Genomic DNA, 13156 nt, shown 5'->3' with positions numbered 1-13156 from the left:
ATAATTGATATTTCTATGTACAAGGTTGCCGGTTTTATTCTCACGGATATATTACATTAGATGGTCCTTGATGGGGGGATGGGTGCTGCCTCCGGCGGCTGGGGCGCTGCCCCAGACCTGTTGCTCTTCTCGCTTCGCTCGAGTCGGGCTTCGGGTGGTGAGCAGGGAGGTTTAATCGCTGGAAAACTCGTCAGAGGTGGTGTTGTTATCGCGGAACTCGTAGACTGACAGTTTGTTGCCAATTCGCTCGTCAACTGCGAAATCCCACATCCACTCAGAACCGGTTTCTAATCCCTTGGCCTTCCACTGAGCAGGCCACTCGTTTTCTTCGTGTTTTAACAGATCTTGGTCCTCATGCGGTTTGAATTGTCGTGTTTGAGCAAATACAACCGCCGCTGTAGCTTCACCCATCTCCTCTGCCAACTTTCTTCTATTGAAGAATCTGTACATTCTTTTAGGTGTGTTTCTGAAACCAAGCAAATGTGGGAAATGGATGGCCGCCAGTGGCTCGAATTTGGCCAGTGTTTCTAGCTGTGCCGGTGTCTCAAGATCCTCATACTCGGGAATCTTGATATATGGCTTGGGTACTTTCTTTTTCTCTTCTTTCTTTTCGCTTCCTTCTGCGTCTCCTGATCCAGCTGCTTCCTCGCCATCCTTCTTTTCTGGCAATTGTCCGTAGATATCCTGAAGATCTCTTTCTCTATCTGGGAACTCCTCAACTGATTCCAGCGATTCTTTCGCTTGATCAAGAGTTTGAACTTCACCCTTAGAAGGCGACGAAACCGTTTCACTGGCTGCTCTACTGCTAACGGCCAAGCCCTCAACTGGAGTAGCAGCTTCAGCAGAAGTTACTTCTGTAGTGCTATTAGCATTAGCATCTGAACCAGAAGAAAGCTCTGCTGAGTTAACTGCAGAATCTGACAATGGAAGCTGGTCATTGGTACTAGCTTCAGAGACCTCCTCTACAGGAGCTTCAAGAGGACCCAACCATCCTTCGTGCAAACCATTCATATACTCCTTATAAGCGCCTCTTCCCACACAAATAACACCGCCAGTGTTATCTCTATAGACTTTGCTAGCAATCATGTCATCCAGATCATCATTCTGTTCACCAGTAGTGGGCAAACCAGCATCAGAACGACGTTGATTACGGATCTCCTCAGCAACTAGGGCTCTAATTTCACCTTGACGGCTCTCGGATCTGACCTCATAGTCAATAGCAGCAGCCACAAGAATAGGTTTAATATATTGACGGAAATGAGCAAATCCCAAGTCAAGATAGTCTGCTGGAGGAGGGGCAATATAAACGGTCACCTTACGAGGCAGTTCAAGAGGATTCATAGGCTGAGCTGCCAAATGTGACACACGATCTTTCCACTTTTGACGAATCTGTTTTCTTTGATATCTGTCATGAGCATACACACCTGTGACAGTCAGGGTCAAGGCCCAAAAGATACTCCAATTCCTGGATGGCAGCCTGAGTCTTGGAATGCCCATAGCTTGAAGAGCAGGGTTGGTGTATCCCTTCGACCTAGGTGGTTTACTGGCACCAGCTGTCGAGCCAGCACCTGTCTCAGTTTTCTTAGATCCGGTATCCATTTCTGGTTCCCAATGCAATTGTTTTAACAAACAAGATCAGATCCTCCAGGGGTCCAAACTACTTCACTCTTCACCGACGAATATCCTCTTGCATGCTGCAGCACTGAAAAATCTGTATATCAACGCCGCACACGCCGCACAACCATCCGGACCGTCCCTCTCACCCGAGCCACGGCCCTTCTTCGCCACCAGACTCTCGTAACCGTTTTAACAACACTAATTACTGTTATAATAACCATTCCTACCCCCAGAAACACCCTTTACAGCCGTCATAAACGGCACTTCCCTGGGCCCAGCTCTTCGCCATAACACGATATCTCCCCAAATATGCTACAATCGGGGAACTACCCTCACAGAGCTATGAACACACCGCGCCTTTCACTGTCTGTAAGGTCGAAGGATATGTTGTATCCGGGTTGAGGCCTTACCCGTCTTAGAAGTTAGTATAAGAAGACTTAATGTATTATAATTGAAAACTCACCTTAGAAGTTAGTATAAGAAGACTTAATGATAACCAAGCTTAGTCTTCCAACTTCTAAGGGAAACTACGAGTATTTATATATCTCGGATCCCAGGGTTAGGTTACCTGCTATTGACTGATAAGATAAGAGTTGACATGTAAAAGGAAGCTATGTCTGACATTACCCCCCCTCAAGGCCGAAGTTATTCGGCCTGATATAGACTGTCAAGTTCGGCAGGCTTAGGTTCCTTGGGATGGAACTCGTAGAAAAGAAGAAGTAAATCGTGGTAATTGGAAAGTTTAGAATAAGGTACCCAACGATGTTGTGGAAAACCGTCCTCAATGACCTCCACTAAATATTGAAAATTCGAAGGATCGTCACCGTTGACCTGTAAAATCTCGGTGATACCGAGAGGATTGTTCGAGTAGAAATCGATGTCTTCTGAAGTAGTCGGTAACGGTTGTTTACGATTGCAAAGATCAGGTTGAAAGGGGCGAAGTTCGGTAATATTCCAGACTTGGGATGCACGCCATCCACTAGGAAAATTGAGACGATACGCATTTTCATTGACCTTTGTATGGACAAGAAAGGGTCCAATCCAGCGACGAGAAAATTTACGTTTAATAGTTGGCAGGTTGAGGTGTTTCGTTGATAGGAGAACAGAGTCGCCTGGATTGAATTCGAAGGCGACGCGGTGGCGGTCATAAAACTTCTTGTAAGATTTCTGGCTACGGGCATAATTTTGGCTGAGCGAGTTACGGATTTCTTCATATTCGAAAAGTTTCTTGCTGAGATCCTCGTAATTGTCAGCTGCGCTATAGTTGAGATCTGAAATGGTCTTGAAGTTGAAAACTACTTGAGAAGGAGTGAATCCTGTAGTTTTATTGACTTTGTTATTGTAATCGAACGCAATACGACTGAGTAGTTTGGACCAGTTGTTATGGTGAGAATTAATGTAGAAACGGAGCCATTGGCTAATCTCTTGATTAATACGTTCGGTTTGGCCATCGGTTTGCGGATGGTACGGAGTGGTTAATTTGACTTTGGTGCCAAAACTGGCCATTGCCTGTTTCCAAAAGGCTGAGATAAATTGGGGACCCCTGTCCGAAAGGATGCGTTTGGGAGCCCCGAAGACATTTAGGACGCGATCAACCACTAGATCGGCGAGTCCTCGGGCCGTAATGGTTTTGTTCGTGGGAAAAAGTAGTGTGAACTTGGAGTATCGGTCGACGACTGCGCAGATGGCGTCGTACCCTTGAGATTTCGGTAAGTCAGTCATGAAATCGATGGTGAGATCGGTAAAAGGCGCTTCCGGAATTGGTAAAGGCTTCAATTCGCCATATGGTTTATGACGAGGAGTCTTATTCTTCTGGCAAGCAACGCAAGAATTGATGTACCGTTGAATGAAATCATGAATTCCCTTCCAGTAGTAGCGCTCTAGTATGGCTTTTTGGGTTCGAGCGTGACCGGGGTGTCCACTAGCATCGTGGTATTGTTGTAAAATTGCGAGGTGAAGTTCATTGGAGTTGCCCACAACGATCTTCTTGTCGAACCAAATAATACCATTTGCAAAGGTTAAACGGGAGCGTCGATCAATGAATTGAGAAGGAAAGGGATGTGACGGATTCTCGAAATGAGTCAGTAAGGGACTCCAGTTTTTGTCATTGGCTAAAGCATCATGTACTTTAGTTTGCCAAGTAGGGTCCATAGTGTAGGTGGACACTGTTTGGGGACGGACCGCAGGAAGAATATGGTGAACGGGAACGGGTGGTGCGACCTCGCGCGGAGGTTTTCTGACATCATCGGGACGCGAAAGAATATCCGCCGCGACATTTAGATGTCCCTGAATATAAGCAATTTGGATGGGAAGTTCACCCAAAAGGGAGGCCCATCGAGCTTGACGAGGTGAAAGCGCCCTTTTCGTGGTGAAGTAAGTTAGATTCTTGTGGTCGGTATGAACTGTTGTAGGCTCGGTGCGGCTAAGGATAAAATGTTTCCATTTACCAGTAGCCACAACGATTGCTAAGAGTTCGCGATCGTGAGTGTCCCAATTGATTTCTGGGCCGCGAAGTTTGCGGCTGTAGTAGGCTACCGGATGCCAACGTTTGTCAACTGGATTGAATTGTTGAAGGACGGCAGCGATAGCCACTCCTGATGCATCGGTATGGATACGTGTCTCGCGCGTCTCGTCGAACATTTGAAGAAGAGGTTCGGAAATAAAAGCGCGTTTAAGGCTTTGAAACGCCTGTTCATGAGTTGGTGTCCACTGGAAACGTTTAGTGGACTTCTCCTGTAATGGAAGGAGTGGAGCGATAATATCGGCATAGTGGTCAATAAATTCATGGTAGAAATTGGCAAAACCCAGTAATTTGCGGACGCCGCGCTGGGTAGAAGGGGATTTCCATTCGTTGAGTGATTGAATTTTCTCCTTCTGCATACCAATTTGGCCGACCATGAGATGGTGACCCAAAAAGTCCGTTTCTGTAACGGAAAATTCGCATTTGGAAAGTTTCAGGGCTAGATGGTACTTTTTGATCTTGTCCAGAACGGCCATGACATGGCCAGGATGTTCTGCTGGATCTTCTGAGTAGATGAGGATGTCATCTAAATAGGCAACCGCGAATTTGTCCCACAATTCACCAAGGACGTGGCGAATAAATGCCTGGAAGGTCGCAGGAGCACCAGATAGTCCGAACGGCATAACCGTATATTCAAATTGTCCATATTCGCAGACAAAGGATGTTTTCCATTCATCACCGGGTGTGATGCGGATTTGATTGTAGGCATCCTTCAGATCTAGACGAGTGAATATCTTGGCTTTGCTGACTTGATGCAACAGTGTCTTTATAAGCGGAATTGGTGAAGGACACGGTTTAGTGTTATTGTTAACTCGACGATAGTCGATTATGGGACGTTTTTCTTTGGTATGTTTCTTTTTGACGAAGAAAATGGACGACGCCAGAGGGGAACGTGATTCCCGAATAAAGCCCTTTTTAAGGTTTGTTTGAATATACTCCTTGAGGATTGTGCGTTCCTGTGCGGAAAGAGGATAACTTTTGCTCTTATGATAGGTAGGATTGTCCTTGAAAGGGATGGAGTGATTATGAGATTCCCGAAGCTCGGGTACTGTGTTCACTGTGGTTGTGAATAACGACGCGTACTGTTGATAGATTGGTGGAAGAGAAGGCGCGATGCGTTTGATGTGAGGCAATGGGGTCGTGGGCTTAGAAGTGGAGACAATTTCGATTTGGCGACCTGCATGGCTGGAGTTGAGTACAAAATTAGTACGGAAGATCCAGTCACAACCAAAAATTACTTCGGGTTGTGAATTCATGTCGATAACTAGTAGATTTATTGGAAAAGTCTGATTACGAAAAGAAAAGTGACCACTGACCCTGCCTATAGCCTTTACGATGCGATCACCAAATACAATTTCTTCGCTAGTGGAGGTTAATGGTATGTCAGGAATAAATGATAATGGAATACATGATATCTGTGCACCGGTATCTAAGAGTACAGGCAGTTGAAAGGTTTTGTTTGCGAAGGAAAAGGATAAGGTGTGTCGAAAAAGGTTGTTTATAGTAGAGGCCTGGATTTGGACTAAAGGCGGCCTGGGCTTTAGTCCACGGAGTTTGTCGACTCCGAGTCTGATTCAAAAGAAACGGACTGGTCGACGTACGGTGTTTCGGTGAGACGACGCACTGAGTTCGCGTTGTTTGTCCGTGAGTATTTGTTTCCTTGGATAGCCTTACTGGGCGTGTCCGTGGCAGATGCTCGGGAAAGGCGTGTGCGACAATTGTCATAAGTATGGCCCTTCCGCTTGCAAAATCTGCAAGTAACTCTGGTGGACGTAGAACGGGAGGCTGTCAGGCTTTGGAGCCGATGAGCTCTCCGTGCAAGTGAATCAATAATATCCGCGAAGGGGATTGAAAGGTCGTCGATTTTATCTAGCATAGCCGTATATAATTCTGGAATTTCAACGAGTTTGGAAAGAAGGATGGTGCGAGTGAACTCTTCATCTAACTTAGCATCCATAGCGGCAACCTGAAATTTGTTCAAGTATTGAGGTGCTTCAGCGAGATTGCGCGGACCACGGGAGTTCTGAATCCAATCCTTGTAAGATGGACTGTGAGTTAGCGCTAAGCGCTCAAGAAGGTCCCAGAATTGTTTCCATGTTTCGGCCGAAGGCGTCTTAATAGATGAAAATGGGGAAAGACTAGCTAAAATCTCACCACGGGTCTTTGAAACCAACAGATTCATCACCTGATGGTTTTGAGTAGGGAGAAGTCGTACCTGGTGTTGGGCAAACGACTTCCATCCTCGGATCTCCTCCTTGACCTTGAGTGTTGGGATGAGCTTATTTAAGGTTTCAAGCTGCTGCGGATCCAACGCAGGGGGTGCCCGCTTGCGGCGCGTAGCAGGAAAATCAGTGTTCTCCTGCAGGATATCTGACTTATCGTCCAGCTGTAGGCGATCAGAAAAGGTATCATGAAAGGTGTCCAGATCATCATCGGAATCGGAATCCCCTGGATAAGTCTGGGCCCTGCTAACCATCGCGGTGGAACGTCCTTTGGGATGCTTGGCGTCTCCTGATTGGCCAGATTCGTGCGTCCGCCAGAATGGGATCATATTGGCTGGGAGAAGAGGGAGGGACTAGGAGTGGTGATCGAGTTCGCGAAAAAAAAATTTCAGTAATTTCGATCAATCCAAGTGTTTTCTCGTCACTTGGTAAGCTTGGTTATTCTGTAAGGTCGAAGGATATGTTGTATCCGGGTTGAGGCCTTACCCGTCTTAGAAGTTAGTATAAGAAGACTTAATGTATTATAATTGAAAACTCACCTTAGAAGTTAGTATAAGAAGACTTAATGATAACCAAGCTTAGTCTTCCAACTTCTAAGGGAAACTACGAGTATTTATATATCTCGGATCCCAGGGTTAGGTTACCTGCTATTGACTGATAAGATAAGAGTTGACATGTAAAAGGAAGCTATGTCTGACACTGTCAGAAATTGGGCGTATAGTCTAGTTGGTTATGGCGCTCGCTTAGCATGCGAGAGGTCTCCGGTTCAATTCCGGATTCGTCCATTTTTTTATTTCTGGGGGGTCAGCCTCCGGTGGCTGGGGCTCCCCCCCAGACCCTGGCTGCTCCTCTCGCTGCGCTCGAGTCGGTCGTCGGCCATCCCCAGACAACTCCTGCGAAGCAGGAGCAACCAGGGTCTGGGGCGGAGCCCCAGCCGCCGGAGGCACGCGGATGCGACACGGTTTATTCAGCTACGGACAGGTATTTACAGGTCGCCAGGGACGGGGAAGGTAAGGGCCCATTCGGTAACCTCGTTTTTGAGCTGCTCGACCTCGGGCAGGGTCTCGGCAGCGGCGCGGAACTCGGCCACCTTTTGCTTGAGGCCTTTGGAGGCAGCGTCTTCTTTGATGGACACAGCAATTTTGACGGCCCGGTCGATGTAGCTAGCTACCTTTTCGAAGTCGGCGGTCGTGAAACCTCTGGTGGTCATGGCAGGTGTGCCGACACGGATACCGCCAGGCACGAGGGCGGATTTGTCTCCGGGAACGGTGTTTTTGTTGGCAGCGATGTTGACGAGCTCGAGAATCGTCTCGACACGAGCACCATCGATCTTGTTGGGTTTCAGGTCCACCAGGATCAAGTGGTTATCAGTACCGTCAGAAACAAGCTTGTAATTCAGTTTCTGCAGAGCGGATGCAAACACTTTGGCGTTCTCAACAACGTTCTCTTGGTACTTTTTAAACTCGGGAGTCACTGCTTGGCCAAGTGCAACAGCAAGGGCAGTGATGGTATGGTTATGAGGACCTCCTTGATGACCAGGGAACACCGAGAAGTTGATTTTACTCTCTAAATCGTAAAGAGTCTCTTTACCCTTCTTATCAGTGCTTCTGACTCCCTTACGGAAGAAGATAATAGCACCACGAGGGCCACGGAGCGATTTGTGCGATGTGGTGGTGACAATATCGGCATACTCGAAAGGAGAAACTGCAACACCAGCAGCAACCAGACCCGAAGTATGGGCCATATCGGCAAGAAGATAAGCACCGACCGAATCAGCAATCTCTCTGAATCGTTTATAGTCGATGTTTCTCGAGTAAGCAGATGCTCCAGCAACAATAATCTTGGGACGGAACAATTGAGCAGTCTTGGCCAAGGTGTCGTAGTCAATAAGACCAGTAGATTCGTCTAAACGGTAGGGCATGGTCTGGAAGTACTTGGAAATCATCGAGATCTTCTTGGTAGGAGTCTGGTATCCATGACTGAGATGGCCTCCATGAGGCAAATCAAGACCCATGATTCTATCGCCAACCTCTGCAATAGCTGAGTACGCGTATAAATTAGCAGGTGCTCCTGATAGGGCTTGGACATTGACTCCCCATTTGTCACTGGACAAACCAAACGCTTCAAGAGCTCGTTTCTGACACAAACTCTCACCCTGGTCAATGAACTGGTTACCACCATAGTAACGGGCTCCTGGGTATCCCTCGGAATACTTGTTCTGCATCTCGGATCCCAACACATCCATCACCGCCTTTGAAGTAAAGTTCTCCGAAGGAATCAGTGTAATCGATTCTCTCTGACGACGTCTCTCTCTAGCCACAATCTCTGCGACCTCGGGATCAACCTTCTCAACCGACTCTCCTAACAACTGGGATCATGCGTTAGTGTTCAGGTCGCTCTTCTGGGGTCACTGGGGGTCATTGAAGGTTTCTAGGTGGTCAATGCCTCCGGCGGCTGGGGCTCCGCCCCAGACCCCGTGGCTCCTGCTTTGCAGGAGATTACTAGGATCGTACAGTTCAAAAAAGGCTCTAAGAATCAGGTTCGACGATTGATTGACTGGCATGATACCACCGATTGAGCTCAATGAGACCACTTCTTTGTACTTACAGTCTTGGCAGAAAACGAGGCTTGTCTCGTAAAGACGCGAGACCCGCGACTCAGTGTTCTCAATGACAGCATTGTAATAAAAATTGTTCTGAATGAATTGACCCTGACTACTTTCAAAGTTGTTCTGAAACCACCTCAACTTATCGCCTTATCTGCGTCGATATTTATATGATCTGCTGGTAGAGTCATGGCGTCTCACCCACTGACTCGGTGATCGCCATATTTCACCTGGGCAAGGGCTCCCCCTGTACCCGGAGACACCTCCCCCACCAGCACGGGCCAGCACCGAGTCAACCCGGTCCTGTTTCCCCTCAACCCCTATCCGGCACCCCATGGGTACTCAGGTCTCACGAGGGATGGGGCCCCGCCCCAGACCCTGGTTATTCCTGCTTCGCAGGAGTTCCTGGGACCGTCGACTCCCGACTCGAGCGCAGCGAGAGGAGCCGCGGGGTCTGGGGCGCAGCCCCAGCCGCCGGAGGCAGGCCCCGATGCACCCTAGTGGATAGTGATATTGCAGGTGCGTGCCAGAGATCGGGGTGGACCCTAACCTGGGAGATGATTGTGGAGGATCATGAATTTTTCACTTGGCTGCAAAGTGAGTGAGAGTGAGTGTGTGAAAGGATTATAAGCCATGTCAAAACAAGCAGCCAAAAATATTTTGGTCAAGCTCATAGTGGGAGCGGGCCAGGCGTCGCCACAGCCACCTGTTGGTCCTGCTCTTGGTTCGAAAGGTGTCAAGGCCATTGACTTTTGTAAAGACTTCAATGCACGGACGGCCCATTTGAATCCTGGCACTCCCGTGCCTGCTATTATCACAGTCAAACCAGACAGAAGTTTCACATACGAGATCAAGAGCCCGCCTACCGCGTGGCTGCTTATGAAAGCCGCTGGTATCGATAAAGGCACTCCTGAAGCCGGCAAGAAGACCGTGGGTACTGTGTCGCTCAAACACATCTACGAAATCGCCAAAATCAAGAAAACTGTAAGTTCCTTCTCTCATCGCTTGAGCTGACTCTGTCTTATCGTATTCCTGGATTCACGTGTCAGCCAACCAATTCCAATGGCTGATCATCTGGTTCAGATCCGAATCATATGTTCAACAGATGACATGAAATACAAATGTCATTCGGACTCTTAAACTAGATGTAGCGTTTTCGAGCTGCCAGAATACTAACACCACCTCCAGGACTCGCGCCACGACGGTCTAGAGCTCGAAGGTATCGCCAAAAGCGTCATCAGCGTAGCTAAGTCAGCGGGCATTGAGGTCGTTCCATAGTCCCTCTGTCCCCCTTTCCGGCTCCTTTTCCCTTGATTTATTGTTTATTGGGCCCTGGGCCCCTCCCTACTACCTCTGTATATAACTCCATCCATGGTTTTGCATCGTCTTTCCTCCTTGGGTGCTGCCTCCGGCGGCTGGGGCTCCGCCCCAGACCCCGCTGCTCCTCTCGCTGCGCTCGAGTCGGGCGTCGACGGTCCCAGCAACTCCTGCGAAGCAGGAGCAACCAGGGTCTGGGGCGGAGCCCCAGCCGCCGGAGGCAGACCCCGTCTCAAGCGTGAACCCTAGCGAGTGTCATGTGAGTTTAAATGGCAGTGCATGGCTGTGTAGTTGGTGATCGGCTGGTCTGCAGACACGGGTTTTGCTGGTCCCCGGACCGATGTGGGCTCGGGACGAGTAGTAACGGTCTAGCGGGTTGCGGGGCTCAGCTGTGGTGTCCCCAGTGGATTGGCTTTGGGGATTGGCGGGAAAATTTTTGATGAGGAGATACGGTCGTTTGTGAGGTGTGGATTGTGTTTTGGCAGGTGATCTGAGGCAGGTTAATGGAGGTTTGGCAGGCGATTGGGGGCAGGCGATTGGAGGTTTGGCAGGCAATTGGGGGCAGGCGATTGGAGGTTTGGCAGGTGATTGGAGGCAGGTGAATGGGGATGAAAAAAATAAAATTGTCGTGAGCGCCAATCAGGGACGAGTAAAAAGAGTGACAGTTGCATGCCGGCAGCTGTTTTGGTACCGATAGATCAGAGTTGCGTTTTAACAGTATTTTAGAGTTGTCAACCGTTTCTTAGAACGGATCAACAAGCATGCTAAGCCTGGATCTAGCTTAGTTGGGTAAGCGCGCTTGTGAGTAGGTATGCATGGAAATCTTGATCCTGCTGCATTGTGCATATCAGAAGTGGAGTCGATATTTGAATTAGGACTTAGAAAATCGCAAATCACTGGTATATAAAAACTACACACATGCCCGTCTGTTGTCAGATCTGGTGTTAGAAAAAAGTCACACAAATTATGAGACTGGCAACTTATTTACAACTGATATTGAGCTCTTTTGTCGTGTTTATCACGTTATCAGCCAGCTTGCCAATCGCACCTCGTCAATCAATTGGAAATGTGGCAGACGCGTCCCATATTTTAAAAGGAGGCTCTTCCGGTGGGCATGCCAGTTCGGGATCCAGCTCTTCCGGTGGGCATTCCAGTTCGGGATCCGGCTCCTCTGGCGGACACTCGAGTTCAGGTTCTGAGTCGGGTTCGGGTTCGGGATCAAGTTCAGGGTCGAGTTCTGGTTCCAGCTCAGGCTCAGAATCAGGTTCAGAGTCAGGCTCAGGATCAAGTTCTAGTTCGAGTTCTGGTTCAAGTTCAGGTTCAAATTCAGGCTCAGACTCGAACTCTGGTTCTAGTTCTGGATCAGGTACCAAGTCAGGATCAGGATCAGGATCAGGATCAAATTCAGGCTCCGGCTCCGATTCAGACTCGAACTCTGGTTCTAGTTCTGGGTCAAGCACCAAATCAGGATCAGGATCAGGGACCAATTCCAAGTCTCCTCCCAGCACAGCGAAAATTCACGACCCACCTCCTCCATACACAGGCCATACTACCAGTACTGCTTCAGTAGCAGGCCGTTACTACGGCGGTTCCACCAAACCCTACAGTGCAGGATACAGGTCATACGGAGGAATATCCCCCTTCCTTTTCCCAGCATCAGCTCTCCTCTTCTTCTCTGCTTACCATAGCTACTCACAAGTCTACGATTACTCGTACAATTTCCAGCAAAACAACCAGACAATCCACGTCGACTGTTTCTGTCGACCATTACTGCCATGCTCGTGCGACCAAACTACCCAACAGCAGTACTTCAACCAGCTGCCCTCTGACCACGTCCACTTAGTCAACACCACCGGCAACATCACTTACTACATTGACGGTACCTTAGAGGGCACCGAGACCGGAGCTGCCTCGACTTTCCACAAAGGCCAGGCTCTCCTAGCGGCCACTCTGGCGGTAGCCGTTTGTATACTCTAATCTCCTCCCAGCATATCTATCTTAATGAATAACTCCGGTACCCCTTGGGGCCAGTCTGCCTCCGGCGGCTGGGGCTCCGCCCCAGACCCTGGTTGCTCCTCTCGCTGCGCTCGAGTCGGGCGTGTGGTCAACCACATTCTACTGACAGATTGACTAAATAAATCACTGAAAAGAGTTGACACCCATTCCCCACACGACGACTCGAGCGCAGCGAGAGGAGCAGCGGGGCCTGGGGCGGAGCCCCAGCCGCCGGAGGCAGGCCCACCATCGAAGTCGTGACCCCCTGGTGTCGACAGTCTTAAAACAGCTAGACGCTTATCGGCAATTAACGTTGCGCGCATGTGCATTATCAGCTCGAAAGGGTATGGTTAGAAATACCGGCCTGTAGTCAAAACGCAGGGGGTATACCCCTGAGCTCACGCACAAGGTACACGTCCAGTAAAGAAAGTTGTCGTTTTGGACGGAATATGTTCCATGGGGCACTTTGCCTCCGGCGGCTGGTGCTCCGCCCCAGACCCCACTGCTCCTCTCGCTTCGCTCGAGTCGTTACGTAAGGAACGGGCACCCCCTCTGACACCTGGTCACTAACTTACTCAGCCAGTCAGCCATTCAGTGATATAGCAATTACTCAGTCATTCGGCCAATCAACTAGCAAGATAGTCAACCATCTAGTTAGACAGACAGTTAGGCAGTTTAAGCAAATAAACCCCTCAATCAGCTTTGTGCAGTTCAATTGAATCTGTAGCTTAATTAGGGGTGAATTACTAGTTGCAGCAGGAGTAGGATCAGGAGTTGAATCAGAACTGAATCAGTAACTAAATAAGTGGTAGTATTTCAATAACTCACTCAGTAAGTCAATCATGCAATAGCTTGAAGTCAGTTAGTGAGCAAGCTAGC

General features: G+C 48.8%; 5 protein-coding genes and 1 non-coding gene across 6 annotated transcripts; 3 read left to right on the top strand and 3 right to left on the bottom strand.

The window, feature by feature from the left end:
* Positions 1-171: 171 nt before the first annotated feature.
* Positions 172-1599, bottom strand: TIM54 (Tim54p; the record flags this gene model as incomplete). The annotated part of the gene is made up of 1 exon (XM_018881335.1): positions 172-1599. One exon carries the CDS (start codon positions 1597-1599, stop codon positions 172-174), a length of 1428 nt encoding a protein of 475 aa, XP_018733935.1.
* Positions 1600-2262: 663 nt separating this feature from the next.
* On the bottom strand, positions 2263-5394 carry AWJ20_4269 (gag-pol fusion protein; the record flags this gene model as incomplete). Its single annotated transcript, XM_018881333.1, has 1 exon — positions 2263-5394. One exon carries the CDS (start codon positions 5392-5394, stop codon positions 2263-2265), a length of 3132 nt encoding a protein of 1043 aa, XP_018733934.1.
* A 1677-nt stretch (positions 5395-7071) lies between these two features.
* AWJ20_4268 lies at positions 7072-7145 on the top strand (the record flags this gene model as incomplete). Its single annotated transcript has 1 exon — positions 7072-7145. It is a non-coding gene; the product is annotated as a tRNA-Ala (tRNA).
* A 200-nt stretch (positions 7146-7345) lies between these two features.
* SHM1 (glycine hydroxymethyltransferase SHM1) lies at positions 7346-8605 on the bottom strand (the record flags this gene model as incomplete). Its single annotated transcript, XM_018881332.1, has 1 exon — positions 7346-8605. One exon carries the CDS (start codon positions 8603-8605, stop codon positions 7346-7348), a length of 1260 nt encoding a protein of 419 aa, XP_018733933.1.
* Positions 8606-9598: 993 nt separating this feature from the next.
* MRPL19 (mitochondrial 54S ribosomal protein YmL19) lies at positions 9599-9979 on the top strand (the record flags this gene model as incomplete). Its single annotated transcript, XM_018881331.1, has 1 exon — positions 9599-9979. The coding sequence occupies one exon, from the start codon at positions 9599-9601 to the stop codon at positions 9977-9979; it is 381 nt and encodes a 126-aa protein (XP_018733932.1).
* Positions 9980-11248: 1269 nt separating this feature from the next.
* AWJ20_4265 (uncharacterized protein) lies at positions 11249-12259 on the top strand (the record flags this gene model as incomplete). Its single annotated transcript, XM_018881330.1, has 1 exon — positions 11249-12259. One exon carries the CDS (start codon positions 11249-11251, stop codon positions 12257-12259), a length of 1011 nt encoding a protein of 336 aa, XP_018733931.1.
* Positions 12260-13156: the final 897 nt, after the last annotated feature.

The sequence above is a fragment of the Sugiyamaella lignohabitans genome, chromosome C (genome assembly GCF_001640025.1).
Source record: "Sugiyamaella lignohabitans strain CBS 10342 chromosome C, complete sequence".
Taxonomy (NCBI): domain Eukaryota; kingdom Fungi; phylum Ascomycota; class Dipodascomycetes; order Dipodascales; family Trichomonascaceae; genus Sugiyamaella; species Sugiyamaella lignohabitans.
This window is presented reverse-complemented; position numbering and strand designations above follow the sequence as displayed.